The sequence below is a fragment of the Bos mutus genome, chromosome 3, assembly GCF_027580195.1.
Source record: "Bos mutus isolate GX-2022 chromosome 3, NWIPB_WYAK_1.1, whole genome shotgun sequence".
NCBI classification, from domain to species: Eukaryota; Metazoa; Chordata; class Mammalia; order Artiodactyla; family Bovidae; genus Bos; species Bos mutus.
Window position 1 is genome coordinate 76,366,483 of NC_091619.1, and position 21,619 is coordinate 76,388,101.

Consider the following 21,619-nt stretch of genomic DNA (forward strand, 5'->3'; position numbering starts at 1 on the left):
TCTGCGTATCTGAGGTTATTGGTATTTCTCCCAGCAATCTTGATTCTAACTTGTGCTTCATCCAGCCCGGCATTTCACATAATGTACTCTGCATGTAAGTTAAATAAGCAGGCTGACAATAAGCCTTGACAAACTCCTTTTCCTATTTGGAACCAGTCCATTGTTCCATGTCCAGTTCTAACTGTTGCTTCTTGACCTGCATACAGATTTCTCAGGAGGCAGGTCAGGTGGTCTGGTATTCCATCTCTTTCAGAATTTTCCACCCTTTGTTGTGATCCACACAGTCAAAGGCTTTGGCATAGTCAATAAAGCATAAATAGATGTTTTTCTGGAACTCTCTTGATTTTTCTATGATCCAACGGATGTTGGCAATTTGATCTCTGGTTCCTCTGCCTTTTCTAAATCCAGCTTGAACATGTGGAAGTTCACAGTTCACATACTGTTGAAACCTGTCTTGGAGAATTTTGAGTATTACTTTGCTACCGTTTGAGAACATTACTCTGTGAGTGCAATTGTGCGATAGTTTTAACATTCGTTAACATTGCCTTTCTTTGGAACTGGAAAGAAAACAGACCTTTTCCAGTCCTGTGGCCACTGTTGAGTTTTCCAAATTTGCTGGCATATTTAGTGCAGCACTTTCACAGCATCATCTTTCAGGATTTGAAATAGCTCAACTGGAATTCCATCATCTCCACTAGCTTTGTTCATAGTAATGCTTCCCAAGGCCCACTTGATTTCTCATTCCAGGATGTCTGGCTCTAGGTCTAGATAACCACACCATTGTGGTTATCTGGGTCATGAAGATCTTTTTTATATAGTTCTTCTGTGTATTCTTGCCACGTCTTCTTAATAACTTCTGCTTCTGTTAGGTCCATACCATTTCTGTCCTTTACTGTGCTCATCTTTGCATGAAATTTTCCCTTGGCATCTCTAATTTTCTTGAAGAGATCTCTAGTCTTTCCCATTCTATTGTTTTCCTCTATTGCTTTGTATTGATCACTGAGAAAGGCTTTCTTATCTCTCCTTGCTATTCTTTAGAACTCTGCATTCAAATGGGTATATCTTTCCTTTTCTCCTTTGCCCTTAGCTTCTCTCTTTTCTCAGCTATTTGTAAGGCCTCCTGAGACAACCATTTTGCCTTTTTGCATTTCTTTTTCTTGGGGATGGTTTTGATTACCACGTCCTATACAATGTCACTGTGAGGTAGACGGCTCTTTAGGAATGTCTACTGATATGAAAAACACCCAGAAAGTTCAGTAGCCTTCAAAGTAAAACAGTTCCCTCAAATTTAGTGTCATTTCTTTATTTTTTAAATGTTCATTTTACAATTGAGATACAATGACACAACATTGTATAAATTTGAGGTGAACAACATATTAATTTGATACATTTATAGATTGGAATAGGTGTTAGCTGACACATCTATCAAAAGTTCCCATCACAAAACTGTTTTTTACTAACCAGCATTCCTCCAAGATAGTCACAATTAGTGAACTTTTACTATATGTTCTTATGTTGTTATAATAATTGCTAAAATTCATCATTGACTATCTGAGTTACAGTATATGGCAATATGCTGGAAAACTGCTTCCTTTTTTGCTTTTTAACTGCCATCATGTTGTAAGGTTTTGAATCCCAGTACAGCCTAGGACAGATGGTAAGAAATTACTTCATGGTTGAGATTTTATAACTTTAAAAAATAAGGCAATTTTTATAGTGGACTTCCTACATACTAAAAAAAATTTCTTCACATGATTTATTCATGCAAAATTGCTGTATGATTTCCCCTGCTATTGTTCTAAGAGGGGATATGTTCATAAATAGGCAAAGAAAATAGAAAATTCATTTATGTACTATACTTAATGATCTAATCTAGATCATAGCCAGTTTGCAAACTGGCTATGGAGACTGACAAATTTTGGTTGTGATAGATTATTATACAGACGTATTCCCACTAACAGAAAAAAAGGCACTAACAGAAAAAAACAATGAAAATTGACGAGTTCATTTTGAAATGCTACCTTAAATGCCGGAACAAAGAGAAGAAAAGGGATTTTAAAAGTATACTTAAAAAATATGCACTGTCTTGAGGGAAAAATAAGACATCAGTACATAACTATAAAGCATTGACTGCTTGTCCATTTGTTAAATTCGTTTTGATATGAATTACACATCATTTTTTCCTTAGGAATATAGAGTTGCTAATTTTCTCCATATGTGTACAATTCGTCTTTAACCTTTAACAAATGTCCTCTAGGTAGTCCACTTACCATCCAAGAACAACGCCACTCACAATTTTACATGCATACAAAGGGCTGAAAGCCCCATAAAAATAAATGATCCGTGGTACAAGCTACATTAACCCACAGAATAATAAGCTAGTGCAGCCCTATAAATTTTAGTGCCATCCATTCAAAACCACACTGGATCACTTTAGTATTAAATTCATAGGAACAAAATAGTAAATACACATGTTTTATTTGTTAAGCTGCCAGCTATACATTTTGTGTAAAAGTTTGTTAGCCCAGGAAAAGCTATTGAAAGGTGTATCAGGCAGTGTATATTTAAAAGCAGTGTCTCTTTCCAATACGTGAATTTATGTGTTACAGACACATTTACCATTAAGCATCATGTATATTTAATATCACAATATCCACTTCAGTGTGCTAAAAAGCCTTTGTTCATTTGTTGTTTCCATTATTGAAGAGCTAATATTCAGTTCTCCCACAATTTTGTAAAGTGCAGGCAACCCACAAGAGCGTCTAGTTTTAGCCTGCAGTCCTGTGGGACTGCAATAATTGTTATGAAATCATTACTTCTACCTCAGCAGTTTCAACTGTCAGGTACATATAACAAAAATTGCAGTTAATGAATGCTGCTCAGTTTATTAAATGCAAAATGAAAACCAGTATTTTTTTATATGCAGCACTGAGACGTAGTAACATTTATCATTTGTGTATACCATATTGAATAGTCTACCGTCATTTATTGGTCAGGGTGTATAGCCATATTTTTTTAAAAAGATTTTCATTAAAAAACAATGGAGGGAATTCTAACTCTCTAATGAAAGCATAATTAAAATAATTAGTACCCAAAGTAATGTGTAATAAGAATCTATGTCTATGAAAAAACAATCCAGGAGAACCAAGACTTCATTTCTCCTTTGGATAAACAAGATTCTTTCTTGTGCCATATTCTGTCCCCTAATTCTTACAAGAGTATGAAAAAGTTCCCAAACTTCCAATTGTTTGAAATATTAGTGTTGTGTCTTTCTCTAATGTTTGGGCAATGAAACTTGTGTACATAGATACCCTATATCTTGATTTAAAGAGTATGAACTAGATTTCTTGTTTTCAATCATTCAAAGTAAACTATGTAGACATTTGCAAGAGCAAAGAGAGAAGAATTTCTGAAAATGAAAGATGCAAAGGCATCATTTTTAGGATCCCAAAGGCATCTGCTTCCAATCAGTATGCTCTGGCCAGTCAGTTGTCCAATGTGAACGATCACAATTAGCTTATATCGTGGGATCATCAAGTCCTTGACCTGGGCCTTAATTACCTAGAAATTAAAAGGTAAAACAAAAGGTCCTCACTTAGTCACATTGAAATTTAAAAGTCTTAATTTTTCTCATAAATATAGTGGGTTTAATTGAGGGAAATAGCGTGATACCTTGTGGATCCTTTCAGTAATTGCTATAGAAAGGTAGCTATAATTTCCTTCAGGCATAAGACAGGACATTTAGGGACAAAATGATAGCCCCAGCAAGAAATGTACCTTTTCTAAGGCACATGGAAAAATGATAATCCAGAGAGCAGAGTTTTCAATGCATTTATTGTGTTCTTGGAAAATCTATGTTGAAATGGCTTCCCTTCAAAGAATGCTGGCATTACAATTATACCATCTTGTTCATGTCTAATTAGGGGACTATACATCTGAAGTCTCCTGTAATACGACTAATTGTGAATGCTTATTAGATAGATTATGATGAAAAAGAAAGAGAAAATTTGATGGAGTGCCAGCACTTTAGTTGATAAAAATAGAAATGTTTTTAAAGGCCCCAGTGTTTTTATTTGATGGCATGCAAAGAAGGTGCTTTGGAGAAGGGATAGGCTACCCACTCCAGTGTTCTTGGGCTTCCCTTGTGGCTCAGCTGGGAAAGAATCCACCTGTAATGTGGGAGACCTGGGTTCTATCCCTGGATTGGGAAGATCTCCTGGAGAAGGGAAAGGCTACCCACTCCAGTATTCTGGCCTGGAGAATTCCACGGACAAGTCCATGGGGTCGCAGAGTCAGACACGACTGAGCGACTTTCACTTCACTTCAAAGAAGGTTCTTTGGGGAAGAGAAAATGATCATTAAAATATTGTATCTTTTATAATAACATTTTTTAAATAAATGGGGCAGTTTTATACATTTTAAAAATAGAATACATGCAAGTGATGCACATAATAATTGTTTTAGACAAAGGCTTTTTACACACACAGACACACATGGAATATGACCTAATAAATATTTTCATAAGATAAAAATAAACAGTTTTACTGCTACTACAAATTAACTGCTTTCATTAAAATAGGCGGGTTGTGCTTTCAGCAAATATTCTAGTCATAGTTAACACTTTAGGAAATCACACGTATACCTCAGAAATTGTTTTAGTCATCTGTCTACAGAGTTCTGGTTCATACTGTTCTTCTTGTAGGTAGGTAGTTAACACATCTTTCAGAATATGATTGACAATGACCACAGGAAAATGTTTGGTAGGACCTGAAAATACAGATGAAATTTCTTTCAAAGAAGTAATTTCAAATCATATCTGCCCACATAGCTTAATCAAAAGAGTATCAAAACATGGAGACATTTAATCTTCTGGGTGGCCTCTATTGAAGGAAAAAAAGTGGTCCCAATTAGATTTCCAGTGTCACTGAATAACGTGTTCATGTGCCCAGTGCTTGGTATACAGAGGCTTGATCATTATTTGCTGATTTGATATGGATGAAGAATTCTACCCAGTTCTATTTTCAGTAGTCATCAGTATCTTTTAAGTGTTTATTTTCAATGACTGTATCAGTCAGGGACTAGGGAAATATATCGTGCATTAAAGTTAGGACAATTCCTAGAGGATTTAATAAACAGACTCCTTAGGGAGGTCTGAGCAGGATTCAGGGAATCATGAAGGAATGTTCTATCCCCCTCAGCTGGTGAAAAAGAAGGTGTTATTTTCATCCCAACCTGAGGAGGGAATTCTTACGAGAGATCCCAGAAGAGCCATGTGGAGAGGGCTCCCTCCACAGCAGCCTTTGTCCTTCTGCTGATGGATGCAAAGAGCACAAGGTGAGCCCTTAGGCGGGGTTCACACTCCTTCCTCCCTTCTGACTTCCCACTGAAGTTTCCCAGTGGCTAAACTTAACCACAAGGTGATAGCCCGCGCCTAGAATTCAGTTAGGTCAACCTCCTGGGGCTCAATTTATAGTATTTTTATTGTGATGCTTATACAGGAATTGTTCAATTAAATTTAAATCAGCCTGGGAAATGAATCCAGACAAGTAAAATAGAGACATCAGAGACAATGAGTATGAGAATTAACCCAAATATTTAGTTGGCAGGAATCTCTCCCCTTCTATAGGAGAGAGACAAGCAGTTATAAATCTGTGAAGGGTTGGTCCTGATTGCTCTTGCTTTGTGGGATCAGAGATGGAGCACCAGCCCCCCTAGGCCAAACGCCTACTGTGTCATTGTCCTGTGGATCTTTTAGAAGATTTCCATTTGCTTATGATAGTGAGATGAGGCTAAATGTGAGGGTGGTTTCTCCCTTTCTGTTTAAAAAATTTTAAAGATGTTCCTACCAGGTTGGACCTAATTAAACAGATTATATCTTTTAGATAGGTACTTCTCCTTTTCATTCCCTCCTGCCAAGCGCTCATATCACATTTACCTAAGTTTGACCTGGGGAGCATTGGTCCTTTCAGAAAACAGTAAGTTCCTTCAGTGCCTGTGTCCACCTGGTACACCTCCCTGTCCTTTGGGAACAGCATCTCCCACATGGAAGGGACTGGTCCTCTTCCCACTCTAACCATGTGGTTCTTTAGGATCCAAGTCCAGGTCATGGTTGATTGGCGCTGGGTGGACTTGCCCCAAGCTAGGCCAATTAGAATCCTTTCTTGGAACTTTAATACTAAACTAGAACTAGGTAAAAAAAAGTCAGTCAGTCTCTTTTTGGAGTCAAAAGTTATGACATGTGACTCCCAGGAACTGTTCTTCATAGTGAGAAGGAAGCCAAGCCACAGCGAGAGAGGGAGCCCACACACAGTTAGGGCTGGAAAGATGGAGTCCTGGCTGCACCTGGTCCCAGTCTCCAATAGCTTCTGCTGTCCAGCTGTACCAATGCCCTTTCTGCACTTACCTTAGATTTTTTAAAAATCTCATTAACCAGATTCAATTCCGAAAAAAGTTTCAACTTTTCTTCTCTCACTTCTTTGTGACCTTGGACCTATATAGCAGAATCATCCATTGTCTTACTTAGGCTTGGATGCTGAGATGCAAACAGAGTCAATAATCAGCACTTGACTTCCAAAATGGGCTTCTCTGGTGGCTCAGACAGTAAAGAATCTGCCTGCAATGTGGAAGACTTGTGTTCTATCCCTGGGTTGGGAAGATCCCCTGGAGAAGGGCATGGCAATCCATCCCAGTATTCTTGCCTGGAGAATTCCATGGACAGAGGAGCCTGGCGGACTACAGTCCATGGGGTCGCAAAGAGTAGGACATGACTGAGTGACTTTCATTCACTCACTGACTTCCAAAACAAGCTCCCAAAACTTTCAGAGTCAACTAATGCAAAGATCTAAACCTTTTTTCACATGGACATCATGTGAAAAAACATGGACATCACCATGTAAACACATGTAAAACACGGAAAACACATGGACATCACCAGATGGTCGACACCGAAATCAGATTGATTATATTCTTTGCAGCCAAAGATGGAGAAGCTCTATACAGTCAGCAACAATAAGACTAGAAGCTGACTGTGGCTCGGATCATGAACTCCTTATTGCCAAATTCAGACTGAAATTGAAGTGGAGAAAACCACGAGATCATTCAGGTATGACCTAAACAAATCCTTTATGACTATACAGTGGAAGTGAGAAATAGATTTAAGGCACTAGATCTGATAGACAGAGTGCCTGATGAACTATGGATGGAAGTTTGTGACATTGTACAGGAGACAGGAATCAAGACCATCCCCAAGAAAAAGAATGCAAAAAAGCAAAATGGCTGTCTGGGGAGGCCTTACAAATAGCTGTGAAAAGACGGGAAGCGAAAAGCAAAGGAGAAAAGGAAAGATATACCCATTTGAATGCAGAGTTCCAAAGAATAGCAAGGAGAGATAAGAAAGCCTTCCTCAGTGATCAATGCAAAGAAATAGAGGGAAAAAATAGAATGGGAAAGACCAGAGATCTCTTCAAGAAAATTAGAGATACCAAGGGAACATTTCATGCAAAGATGGGCTCAATAAAAGATAGAAATGGTAGGGACCTAACAGAAGCAGAAGTTATTAAGAAGAGGTGGCAAGAATACACAGAAGAACTATATAAAAAAGATCTTCATGACCCAGATAATCACAATGGTGTGATCACTCACCTGGAGCCAGACATCCTGGAATGTGAAGTCAAGTGGGCCTTAGAAAGCATCACTACGAACAAAGCTAGGGGAGGTGATGGAATTCCAATTGAGCTATTTCAAATTCTGAAAGATGATTCTGTGAAAGTGCTGCTCTCAATATGCCAGCAAATTTGGAAAACTCAGCAGTGGCCACAGGACTGGAAAAGGTCAGTTTTCATTCCAATCCCAAAGAAAGGCAATGCCAAAGAATGCTCAAACTACCACACAGTTGCACACATCTCACATGCTAGTAAAGTAATGCTTAAAATTCTCCAAGCCAGGCTTCAGCAATATGTGTACCGTGAACTTTCGGATGTTCAAGCTTGTTTTAGAAAAGGCAGAGGAACCAGAGATCAAATTGCCAACATCTGCTGGATCATGGAAAAAGCAAGAGAGTTCCAGAAAAACATCTATTTATGCTTTATTGACTATGCCAAAGCCTTTGACTGTGTGGATCACAATAAACCGTGGGAAATTCTTAAAGAGATGGGAATACCAGACCACCTGACCTGCCTCTTGAGAAACCTGTATGCAGGCCAGGAAGCAACAGTTAGAACTGGACATGGAACAACAGACTGGTTCCAAATAGGAAAAGGAGTACATTAAGGCTGTATATTGTAACCCTGCTTATTTAACTTATATGCAGAGTACATCATGAGAAACGCTGGGCTGGAAGAAGCACAAGCTAGAATCAAGATTGCTGGGAGAGATGTCAAGAACCTCAGATATGCAGATGACACCACCCTTATGGCAGAAAGTGAAGAAGAACTAAAGAGCCTCTTGATGAAAGTGAAAGAGAAGAGTGAAAAAGTTGGCTTAAAGCTCAACATTCAGAAAACGAAGATCATGGCATCCGGTCCCATCACTTCATGGCAGATAGATGGGGGAAACAGTGGAAACAGTTGCAGACTTTATTTTTCTGGGCTCCAAAATCACTGCATATGGTGATTGCAGCCATGAAATTAAAAGACGCTTACTCCTTCGAAGGAAAGTTATGACCAACCTAGACAGCATATTAAAAAGCAGAGATATTACTTTGCCAGCAAAGGTCCATCTAGTCGAGGCTATGGTTTTTCCAGTGGTCATGTATGGATGTGAGAGTTGGGCTATAAAGAAAGCTGAGCGCCAAAGAATTGATGCTTTTGAACTATGGTGTTGGAGAAGACTCTTGAGAGTCCCTTGAACTGCAAGGAGATCCAACCAGTCCACCTAAACGAGATCAGTCCTGGGTGTTCATTGGAAGGACTGATGTTGAAGGTGAGGCTCCGGTACTTTGGCCACCTGATGCGAAGTGCTGACTCATTGGAAAAGACCCTGCTGCTGGGAAAGATTGCGGGCAGGAGGAGAAGGGGACAGCAGAGGATGAGATAGTTGGATGGCATCATCGACTCAATGGACATGGGTTTGGGTGGACTCTGGAAGTTGTTTATGGACAGGGAGGCCTGGCATGCTGCGGCTCATGGGGTTGTAAACAGTCGGACACGACTGGGTGACTGAACTGAACTGAAACCTTTTTTCTTTTCTAGAACAATTTTTTTCTAATTTAGGAGGAAAAAATGCTTTTATAAATCAAATTGCAAAGATCTGAAGAAGGATCAGGATGGAGAAAAGAAAGAAAAACTTATCTGTAAAAACAGATTTAAGCGAGAATAGATAAAAATTTGATTAGTTAACATATCTGTGTCTTAGCGTCCCAGCTTGGGATAGTGATGAGAATTGCCACCTACTGTTTTTTGTTGGGATGAAATCGATGAAGTATTTAAAGTGCTCAGAATAGTGAGTCTGCCACACAAAAAGCTACTCGTTATCTTTATTATAGTGTTGCTGCTGTTACTGTTGTCTCCTCATTGCGAGCAGAAGAAGGCAGCAGGATGGACAATGGTGTAAGGCGGGAGACGGTTTAGGTCTCCACAGGAAGGAAGGACCCCTATAGGGTGGAGCAAAGAGGGAGCGGTGAGAGACTGGCAGGCTGTGTCCAATAAATGATCTGGTGACAGGGCCTGATCATCTCATGGGAGCTGAGCTCAAATGATGCCTTTCTCTTGCCATCTTTTGATTCTGTTTTTCACTATATTGGCTGCATCTCAGGTGTGCTGTCTTGATGTGTCAGCAAGGATGGCCATCTGCAGCCCTGTGTGATGTGGGGATTACAGTCAATGTTTAAATAATCGGGTACCTCTATAGTCATTGCTCCAGAAAAAGTCCTGTGGAGAACTCATTCAATACTTAAGAGGAAGTTACATTGGATGTCATGGAAGGCTTTTATTCTTAGTGATCTAAGGTGATGTTCTATAGTCAGAAGCAATAACATACTGAATGAGAAGCAGTTTAAATATAATACTTTATTTAATTCTCATTGTATCCCTACCATGTGTGACCTATGATCCCTACTTACAGAGGAAGAAACTGAGGTTCAAGGATGCTGAATACCTTGCTCAAACATTATTTATTTAGGAATGGGCAAAACAAGTATTCAGACTCATGTACGTTGGCCCCTACAGCCAGTATTTTCTGCTGTACTCATGTTTCAGTAATCAATTAATGGGAGGAGATAAGGGGCTTTTAATTATAAGAAATATCTTTTCATTCTTCCTTTTTCTTTTTTTCTTTAATTATACTCATGTTTAATCTCATTCTTGGTGGCTATAATTACTCATATAAAGGGAGGACAACCATACTAAACATTTAAGATATGTTTCAATGATGCACATATTATTGGGTAGAATGTGAAAACTTAAACACGGTAATACTGGTGACTGATGTTGCTTTAACTCCTCAAGTCAGTATTTACTGTGTGCTGCTGCTGCTGCTAAGTCGCTTCAGTCCTGTCCGACTCTGTGCGACCCCAGAGACGGCAGCTCACCAGGCTCCCCCGTCCCTGGGATTCTCCAGGCAAGAACACTGGAGTGGGTTGTCATTTCCTTCTCCAAGGCATGAAAGTGAAAAGTGAAAGTGAAGTCGCTCAGTCGTGTCCGACTCTTCATGACCCCATGGACTGCCGCCTACCAGGCTCCTCTGCCCATGGGATTTTCCAGGCAAGAGTACGGGAGTAGGGTGCCATTGCCTTCTCCATTTACTGTGTAGATATGAGAAAATCTTTGCCAAAGGCCTACAGAGTACCTTTCAGATGCAAAATAAACCCAGAAAGAGGTAGAAGTAGAAACACATATTTGATTATTAACAAAATAGCTACCTGACTCCTTATAAAACTGATTGTCAAGTATAAAAGACTAATCATAGAAAACTAATTTGCTTGACTTTTTGAAAGAAAATATGGAAACTTTTTTTCTATACTAAGGTATTTTTAAAATTATTTTTCTAATTTGGTTCAGCACTCAGTACTTTTAAAACTGATGAGACAATTTAGCTTATTTGAGGAAATAAGTTATGAAAGCATGTATTTTTGAAGAAACGTGGGGCTTCATATTTTAAATGCTGTCTTATTGAAATCATCTCATGGGAGTTTAGCTCAAATGATGTCTTTCCCTCGATATCTTTCGATTCAAACCCTTCTGGCATGCAGAGCCCAGAGTCAAGGCACTGAATAGTGAAGATCTTTTAGTTACAAGAAAACTTGACCCATGCTTAGCTTGCCTAAATAAAAAGCCTAAGAGTACAGAGGGTATTTAGGACTTGGTCTCAGGCTTTGTGTGGGGGCAAGATGGCAAAAGCTGCCATAGAGCTTACATCCTTGCAGGTTTCAGAGGCTGACCCACTTCTTCAATAGCCCAAACAATATTCTCTGAATTGACTCTCAAAGGCTTTCATGACCTTGGCCGAATCCCTAGGTCAGTCACTGTTACATCTCCGAAGCCAGTGTCGGCTTCAGCAGGATGCTATGGACCAAAAGTGATAATAATGGTGGTGGTGGTGCTCCCCCAAAGGAAACTGGTAAGGTTAGCAGGTGGAGTATAAGGGCATATTGAATGGCAGGATGTTATCCGTATACCATAGGCACTGTGAAAATACCCGTGGACAGGCTAATTATGGAGCTTTACAATCCATGTCATCTTGGGGATTACCATAGAAAACTGCCCAGAAGGTCTAATGGGATGTGTTGATGGTCTATAATTTTCTTAAGGTTAACTGGCCGCAGATTAAGTCACACTGGCCCATTGCGTCTTCCTTGGGTTACTGGTAAGTCTCTGTGGAATTTCTACCCAGCAATAATTATATGTAGATCCAGATAATAGTGGGCAGGTACACATTTGGAGCAAAGAAGTAGTTCTGTGAGAAAATGTGAGGAGGAATGATAGTCACTGTGGATTCCACCTGGAGTACAGGGACAGGTGCAAGGAGTTTTGTTTTCAAAGACCCAAAACCTCTGTGGGAAAAGATAAACATCTCTGTCAACAGGGGACCAGGAATCATTTGCTTTTGCCTTGAAGGCTTTTTTCTCCATCCATTAGCAATCTTGGTTGGTTTTGTTCAATAAAATCTTAATGCCTATCTGTTTCATTTAACTCAAGTAGATACAAAAAACTCCACCAGATAACCTTGAAATACCCAATGAACTTCTTAATTCAGTAACACACACTACACCTCAGTTGCAGCCAATGAATTGCTTGGTATTTGGAAAATACTGATTAAAAAAAGTAAACAATGGGTACTGGCCCAATTTTGCAGAGGAAGAAATTAAAACAATATCAAATCACCCAATTAATTAAGATCCCTTATATAGTGCTAGTATTGAAGATGATGCCAGGTTATCAGATATTATTTTGAGTAAATATCACTCATGAAATTAGAAGTTTTAAATTGGAAGGAATAATAAAATAACACACCCAGTTGGTAAGTGTTTTCCATGTGAACTGTGAGGCGAGAGGCATCTTCAGGCTGGCAAGGTTCATCCATATAAGACACTGTACTCACAGAGCTAAAAGCAAGGAGAAAGCAAATTTTAACAGTTATGATAACAATGGTAACAACACACAATGTTGCTTTTAGCAAAAAAGTTATAAGTTTTTCCTCTAAAAAAATTTCCGGCAAGTCTCATGTAGATATACCCCGGTAAAATATTTAAAGTCTAAAACATTTTAGAGATGGAAATATTACTGGAGTAGAGAGTTACTTGGAACAAGTCTCAATATAGTGGTAGAAACCCAGTTCAGTGCCTGGGGCCTTTGATTATCATGAAAGTATTCATGGATTGTTCCATTCGCAGGGTAACAGAGTTTGTACAGTGGGTCCTCCACATCTGTGGATTCTAGAGTTATGGATTTTGTTTGGTTAAATCCATGGATATGGAACCCGTGGGTACGGAGGGCCACCTGTATTTTGCCATTTTATATAAGGGACTTGGGCTTCCCTGGTGACTCAGTGGTTAAGAACCTGCCTACTAATGCAGAAGATGCAGGTTTGATCCCTGGGTCGGGAAGATCTTCTGGAGCAGGAAATGGCAATCCACTCTAGTATACTTGCCTGGAAAATCCCATGGACAGAGTGGCCTGGTGGGTTACGGTCCATGGGGTTGCAAAAGAGTTGGATATGACTTAGTAACTAAACAACAAAAATAAGAAACTTGAGCATCCACAGATTTTGATACCCACAGGGGCTTCTGGAACCAGTGTTCAGTAGATACCGAGGATGCCTGTATGTGTTTTGAAAGCTACTGGCAGTATATATGCTTCACATTACTCTCTCCATATACACTTTGTTGTCGTTCAGTCACCCAGTTGTGTCTGACTTTTTGCGACCCCATGGACTGCAGCATGCCAGGCCTCTCTGTCCCTCACCATCTCCCGAAGTTCACCCAAATTCATGTTCATTGCATTGGTGATGCCATCCAGTCATCTCATCCTCTGACATCCTCTTATCCTTCTGTTCTCAATCTTCTTCATATATACTACTGTATGTAAAATAGATAGACAATGGAAATTTGCTGTATAACTCAGGGAACTCAAATTGGGGCTCTGTAACAACCTAGAGGGGTGGGAAAGGGTGGGAGGTGGGAGAGAGGTTAAAGGAGGGGATATATGTACATCTATGGTTAATTTATGTTGATATATGGCAGAAATCAAGCCAATATTATAAAGCAAATTATCCTTCAATTAAAAATAAATAATTTTTTAAAAAGGAGACTGTCTCAAAAACAAACAACTATTGGCAATTCTATGACAGGTGCAAAGGCTTTCCTCAAAGTGGACAAAACTCACAAAGGGACTGGGGATTATACAGGGAAGCTTAAAATGTTGGGAAACAAGTTCTCTACATACATGGGGGATTATAAAGAGTTTATTATTAAATGTACCTCACAAAATCCCTTTAGCAGAAGAAAGAAAACTGAGAAACCCCTCTACATGATGACAGAAACCGCAATTCACCCAAACTATCATAATCAATAAGCATCAATCACCCTTTCAACAGTAAGAAAGGGTTTTGGCTTGGTTACCAAGGCAATATAAGCTTATCCAGGTGCTGAACAGGAGACCCAAGTGAAGAGGAACTCCTAAAGGCCCTACAGCACTGCTTAATCAGAGGAAATTCAGCTGTCACTAAAGGCAGTCTCAGGTCTCTACCCCAATAATCTCCACCTGTGAAAATGGAGGTTAAACAGATGTCATTTCAAAGGAGATGAGATAATAGTGTGTGTGTGTGTGTGTGTGTGCGTGTGTGCTTTCAGAGTGACTACTTTTCTAAGAGGCTACATTTTTGCTTTAATTAAATGAGAATAGGATATTTGTTCTTAATCTTTGGGGCTTTTTTTTCCTCTCTGCAAGGAGTTTTAAATACTTAATTCTGAGGTGTTGGGAATTAGTGAGCTTCTTGCAAATTGCTATTTTAAGAAAATCATGGACATTAAATTTAAAAAATCCTTTAATACAATACAATTTACACAATAAATTAAGGTTTACCCATCTAGCCCAAGAAAGTGATGCAAGACATTATTATGGCTGCTTTTCCATGAGGGATTTCTGGATTAGAGTTAGTCTTCTTTCTTGTAACACCTGCTTTCCTCAATTTTCTGCTGCCCTTTGAAGTAGCAACCAACCTGTTTAGCCACCTGCAGGTGTTGCGGGCAGCACCAAAGTGATAGCTTCTGCTTGGAAAACCCAATGTTGCATAAGCCCCTTGATTCTAAGATAAGCCAGGCTGCCCCAATATTGTATATGCTACTTTTTATTTTCCAAAACATTTTCCATCAATTATCTCATTTTATCTTTAAAATATTCCCTTTACGTAATTAAGAAAGACATTTTTCTGCCCACTTCAGTGATAAAGAGAACTAGACAAAAGGCTTAATGTCATACATAAAGGAAAAGCAGACTTGAATTTCACATATCCTATTTACCTCTCAGTGACAAAGTTTCACATATGATCATATCTGATAGAATGGAAATAGGGGCAATGACTTCCTGAAATAATTAATTGCTGCAATTAAAATTTACCTTGCACAAACATATAAAGACCCTATTTTCTCTCTACAAAACACCATATTAAAAACTCACAGAAGAAGTTATAGGTAAAAATTCTGAGAGAATTAATGCAACTAATTCAAACAGCAGGGGCCTGTTTATAACTGGTGTATAGATATGATGGCAAGAGCTCAGGAGCTATCTTGGCTCTTGGGATGACCTTATGGATAATGGAACAAAAGCTAGAAAACTAGGTTCCTGAACTATTTTTTCCAGACTTTTTTTTTTAATGCAAGAGAAAATATATTTCTATTTTGTTTAAGCCAATGTTTTTTATAAAAATATTATAAGAAGCATTAGATATAACTGATACAGAGTTTGGAAGTAGGATGTCATAATTAACAGAGCACAAAACTTGGAGTTAATTTTGTGAAAGAGATGGGGCTTTCAGGAATGAGATTTCAGATATTTTGCTGAAAACCTGGCTTCCTTTATCATGCAGAAGGAAGATATTAGTCTATTGATTTCTGTACACTGGAAAGACAAAAACTTCAAGGAAAGTTATAGGAAAATTTTACTTAAAAAAAATCCTATTCATGATATCTTTTGAAACTGATACCTGAGAGTTCTCACATTAGAAGGAGATCGTTTGGAAAAAGGGAGAGAGAAAAGAGAATAATATGCTGAACAGAAAAAATACGATATCTACTGCTTGAAAAAGACAAAAGAAGACATAAAATATTAAAAATACTTGCTGTTATCAATGTCAGTTCAGAACATTGACTCAGAAGGACTTGTACATATTTCCTGTTGGTAAACAGCTTTATTCAAGCCCTCTGAAAATTTTTAAGATAAAAATGTGAGATGCTTCAAAGAGCAAATTTGTCACTTTAATTACCGGTACTGTATCACAGCACAACAAATTTACTGTGTATATTTCACAGTGTTACAAGAGGATGAATTTCAGTCATCTATGACCAGGCCTTCCCTAGTTTATAATAATAATCTTTTTAGATACCTGATCTCACCGCAAATGGAATGCTATAGTTGATTTTTTTAATTTGAAAAATGTTTTTGCTGTCTATGTGTTTCATGAGTGTGTTGCATTTATGGAGGAAAAGGATTTCAACTGGCAAAATGTATCCACGAGAGTTGTAAAGTTTTAGGAAAGAAGGTAGGTTTTAGTAAAATCAGGAAAACTGAAAGTCTGGAATAAGCTGCTGGTAAAAACACTGAAGAAATCAACTAATATTATTCTAGAGAAAAGAGTAACAATTTGTATTCAGTGTAAATGTCAGTTAATACTTTGAATCACATATACTATTGCTCAGAATAGACTTGGAATTAGCCTGAATGTGGAAACAGCTGCATGAAATTTGTCCACAGTAACAAAAGTAATCCTCCTACATTGTATATGTGTGTGTGTGCTCAGCAGCTGAGTCATGTCTGACTCTTTATGATTCTATGGATTGTAGGCTCCCCTGTCCATGGGATTTTCCTGGCAAGAATACTGGAGCCAGTTGCCATTTCCTCCTCCACAGGATCTGCCCTACCCAGGGGTTGAACCCGCGTCACTTAAGTCTCCTGCATTGTAGGCAGATTTTTTACTGCTGAGCCACCAGGGAAATCCATATTGTATATAACCCTCCTGTATTGTAACTGACTGACGTTGGAAACGTCCCACGCCAACCCAAGAGCCTGCGTTTTGATTATGCAGAAAAGAGCCCCACACAAAATAGCTAAGGAGTTAGAATGTTTATATTTTTCATGAAATTCAGTTTTCCTGAAGACATCTTACAAATTTGCATGCTGACCATTTCTTGAATTAAACAGAATACAAGGCATGTCTTATTTTTATGATGGTTGGAGATAGAAAAATAATGTCAATTAAATCTCACCAGCTATAATACCATCTAATTATTATTAAGAATTCATTTCCAGCTGTTGCTACTGACATTATTAAGTGTTTTGAAGCTGTAGTAAGATATAATATTTGAATAGATAGCTCAGCCTTGTAGTTATTAGTTTAGTAGTTTAAGAAGGTCAGACTATCATCTCATTCTTCAATTTGTAACTATGAAAGGCTTCAAAGTACCATATTTTGAATGGTATCATAGCATTAGCCTTTTTAAAAAATCTGTTATTAAAGTCATGTGCTGCCTCCCAGTGGAGATATTTCAGAGTGCACAGAGAAAAAGAAGGCTTCAGGGTATAAACGTGTACATTTTTATTTTCTTCATTCTTTCAACAGATATTTATTGCCCATAACATGGCAGGCAAAGTGAGAAGTACTGGTAAAATTTTTTAAAAAATGAGAGTCCCTGTGCTAGAGAAACAAGATGTAGAAAATAAAATATGCATTGAAACTCACTTGGGAACTTTCTACCTCAAACGTCTATTGATATTTTTATGAATGTTATGCTTAAGATCAAAAGCATAACAAGTCTTCCCCCATCAGTGGAAGGTACAAGTTGTCTGTTAAGGCGATTTAGTTGTGTGGCTATTTAGTTTGTAGCAAGGTTGCCAGTACTTTGGCCATCTGATGCAAAGAGCCAGTTCACTAGAGAAGACCCTGATGCTGAGAAAGATTGAAGGCAGGAGGAGAAGGGATGACAGAGGATGAGATGGTTGGATGGCATCACTGACTCAATTGAAATGAGTTTGAACAAACTCAGGGAGATAATGAAGGACAGGGAAGCCTGGCATGCTATAGTCCATGGGGTCACAGAGTTGGACATGACTTAACATCAGACTGAACAAAAACAAAGGTTGCCAGACTTTTACATAGTTTTGAGATATTTTATTCACATTATTGGTCCTATCTTACAAGAGAAAGGTTATAATGGAGACAAAAGTCAAGAAATATTTCCAAAAATCAAAGAGGAGATAAAATGCCATGGTATGTGTTCCCGAGGGATACATATTTTAGGAGGAGGATGATTTTGAAGGACAAAGAATGAACCATGCAACCTGTGAAAATTCTAGCTCTGGAGTGATTGATCCAGGAAAGGTGACTGACAAAGTAGAACAATTTTGAGTGGGTGAATACAAAGTCAGAGTTTGTGTCTGAAGCCCATTGATGAATCCCTTCATCCAAGAGAAGGTGAGGTTAAGATCAAGAGCAGCTGATGAAACTTGTGATGCAGCTCCTGGATGAATGCACAGTTCACAGTTCAAAGTCACATTACCCTTGGCAATCATCAGAGAGGTGAGGCTGAGAGCATGGGTGCCATGGTTACCTCTGCAACCCCATGGAGATCATCTAACCCAACAAAGGTTCAATACAAATGATGATGTTCTTCTTTTTCTTTTTTAAATAGGTGAACAATGGAAGGTTTCAGCAAGAAAGTAACATATAACTTGTTTTTAAAATTTGAACAAAAATTTTTTTTTTCTCTAAATGTATCTTATGTCTGCAAGATGAAAGCTCTCTGTCACTCTGGACTTAACACATACACGGACCTGTGGACCTAACCCGTTTGTGTTCAGGAACTGGTGGTGGTGGTGGCGGCAGTTTAGTCGCTAAGTTGTGTCCGACTCTTGCGACCCCATGGAGTGTAGCCTCCTAGGCTCCTCTGTCCATGGGATTCTCTAGGTAAGAATATTGGAGTGGGTTGCCATTTCCTTCTCCAGGGGATCTTCCCGACCCAGGATTTAACCTGGGTCTCCTGCATTGCAGGCAGATTCTTTACCAACTGAGCTACGAGGGAATAATATAATAATTATGCATTCTACCATCAAAAAATATTTATTAAGTGATGGCTATGTGCCAGGTACCATTCTAGGTCCTTGGGATGCAGAAAAAAAACCCCATAAACAATACAAATTAACAATCAAACTAAGATCTCTACCCTTATGGAACCTAGTGAGAAGAGACGGAAAGAATATAATAAAATACTAAACAAGTTGTTTAGTTGCTAAGTCATATCCTACTCTTTTGCAACCCCATGGACTCTAGCCTTCCAGGCTCCTCTGTCTATGGGGTTTCCCAGGCAAGAATAGTGGAGGGGGTTGCCATTTCCTTCTCCAGGGGATCTTCCTGACCCAGGGATCAAACCCATGTCTCCTGCAATGGCAGGCACATTCTTTACCACTGAGCCACCAGGGAAGCCCATAAGCACTCGCTCAGTAGTGTCCGACTCTTTGTGACCCGTGGACTGTAGCCTACCAGGCTCCTCTGTCTGTGGGATTCTCCAGGCAAGAGTACTGGAGTGGGTTGCCATTTCCTTCTCCAGGAGATCTTCCCAACCCAGGGATTGAACCCAGGTCTCCCGCATTGCAGGCAGATGCTTTACCATCTGAGCCACCAGGGAAGCTCATATACTGTGTTAGATGATAAATGCTACACGGAAAAGGAGATATTTGTTAAGGGAGGCTGGAAGCGGATGGGAGAGAGGTGGTTGTGTTTTATTTTAAACAGAATGATCAAGATATATCTCCCTGAGCCAAGAGTTGGAGGAGGTGAGGAAATGAGCCATGTGGATGTTGGAGGGAAGGGTGTGTCAGAGGGAGGGAAAAGCACATGCACAGACTTTGAGGCAGAAGGCTGCCTGGTATTTCTGAAGAAGTGCCTACAGGCCAGAATAGCTGGCGAGGAGGGAGCAAGCAGGAAGGTGGAAGGATGGGGTTTCCAATGAGTCAGGTAGCTGAACCATGTAGTTTTGTGGGCCATCTTAAAACCTTGGCTTTTACTTTGATAAAGTGGGAGCCTTTATAGAGTTTTGAGCAGAGTAATAGCAAAATCTACTTTATATTTTACAATAACTCCAAACGCTCTGTCGAGAACAGGCTGGTATCCCTGTGAACACAGGGATTCCAGTTAGAAAGCTTTTATGGTAATCTAGGCTAGAGACGCAGAGAAGGCAATGGCACACCACTCCAGTACTTTTGCCTGGAAAATCCCATGGACGGAGGAGCTTGGTGGGCTGCAGTCCATGGGGTCGCGAAGAGTCAGACATGACTGAGCGACTTCACTTTCACTTTTCACTTTCATGCATTGGAGAAGGAAATGGCAACCCACTCCAGTGTTCTTGCCTGGAGAATCCCAGGGATGGGGGAGCCTGGTGGGCTGCCGTCTATGGGGTTGCACAGAGTCGGACATGACTGAAGCGACTTTGCAGCAGCAGCAGCAGCAGGCTAGAGATGGCAGTGCCTGCTATGAATGAAACTGTCTCTTTGAAATTCATAGGTTGAAGCCTTAACACCCCCATGTGAGTGTATTGGAAATAGGGCCTTTAAGGAGGTGATGAAGGTTAAATGAAGCCTTAAAGGTGAAGCCCTACACTGATAGAACCTGGGACCTTATATAAGAGGAAGATATAGCAGGGTTCTCTCTTCCATGCAAAGACACAGTGAAAAGATGGCCATCTGCAAGTCAGGAAGCTGGCCGTCACCAGAACCTAACCCAGCTGGCATGTTGATTTCAGATTTCCAGCCTCCAAGACTGTGTGGCTTACACAACAGAAGTCTGCTGTTTCACAGTTCTGGGGGCTAGAAGTTTGAGAATTGGTGTTGGCTGGATTGTTGGCTGACTTCTGAGAGTCATGAGAGAAGGATCTGTTCTAGGCCTCTCTCCTTAGATGGTGGATGGCTGTCCCCTCCCTGTAACTCATTTCCTTCCAACTCTGTTTGTGTCCAAGTTGCCTTTTCTTACAAGGACACCAGATACATTGGATTAGAACCCACCCTAATGAACACATTTAAACTTAATTACCTCTTTAAAGACCCTGTTTCCAACTAAGATCACATTCCGAGGTTTGCGGACTAGGACTTCAACATATGAATTTGGCAGGAGTAGTGGGGTATACAATTTAGCCCACAACAAATACAAATACTTTCATGAGATCTCCAAGTTCTAGAGTCAGAGGATCACAGATTATTTGCTCTGATATCTGGGAACTGTGATACTCTGGCCAGTTACTCTACCACACAAAAACTTTAATTTCCTCAATATATAAGGAAAATAGGGAATTTATATCCCTATTTTTTTCTAAGTAATGTTAGATTTCTTCTCTGAACGCCTATATAAGCTTTTATTCCCACTAGCCATGCCAACATTTGATATTAGTCTACCTTCTCATATTTTGCCATTTGGATGGGTGAAATATGGTATCTTGTTTCAATTTTTTGAAGCATTTTTCTCATTCCAAGTGAATTTAAGCAACTCTTCACATTCTGCTTTGCCATTTTGGCTTTGCTTCTGTAAATTGCTATTTATCTCTTTTGATGATTTAAAAATTGTTTTCCTGTTTTTTTTTTAAATTGTTAATGTGCATAAATTTACAAATATACATCTTTTACTGGCCTATAAACTGTGTCTATTGTATTATTTTTTGAAGAGAAATGCTAAATTTTAATATAATTGTATTTATCATTTTTCTCTTTTTGCTTTATGGTTTTAGTTTTTCACTTTGGAACTTAAGAAATCTTTCCTTCCCAAAGAACACAAAGATATTTTATACTTTTTTTCTATTAGCTTCATATCTTTCCACATTTCAGGCTTCCACCTAGAGTCTACAATTTAATTGGTGTAAGAATTCAGCTTCATTTTTTCCCCTTCATAGAGTAAGCTAGCTTTCTCCCAAAACAATCTATTAAAAACC

General features: G+C 39.2%; 1 protein-coding gene across 2 annotated transcripts in view; it reads right to left on the reverse strand.

Moving 5' to 3' along the window:
- Nucleotides 1–1,348: 1,348 nt before the first annotated feature.
- Nucleotides 1,349–21,619, reverse strand: part of DYNLT5 (dynein light chain Tctex-type family member 5) — a 29,679-nt gene continuing 9,408 nt past the window's right edge. For both annotated transcript variants that reach the window (XM_005895801.2, XM_070364580.1), the window contains 3 exons: nucleotides 12,447–12,538; nucleotides 4,643–4,767; nucleotides 1,349–3,561 (listed from right to left, as the gene is read on the reverse strand). In XM_005895801.2, the coding sequence (XP_005895863.1) occupies nucleotides 3,358–3,561; nucleotides 4,643–4,767; nucleotides 12,447–12,538 (421 nt within the window). In that variant the 3' untranslated portion in view covers nucleotides 1,349–3,357. The remainder of the gene's footprint in view (nucleotides 3,562–4,642; nucleotides 4,768–12,446; nucleotides 12,539–21,619) is intronic.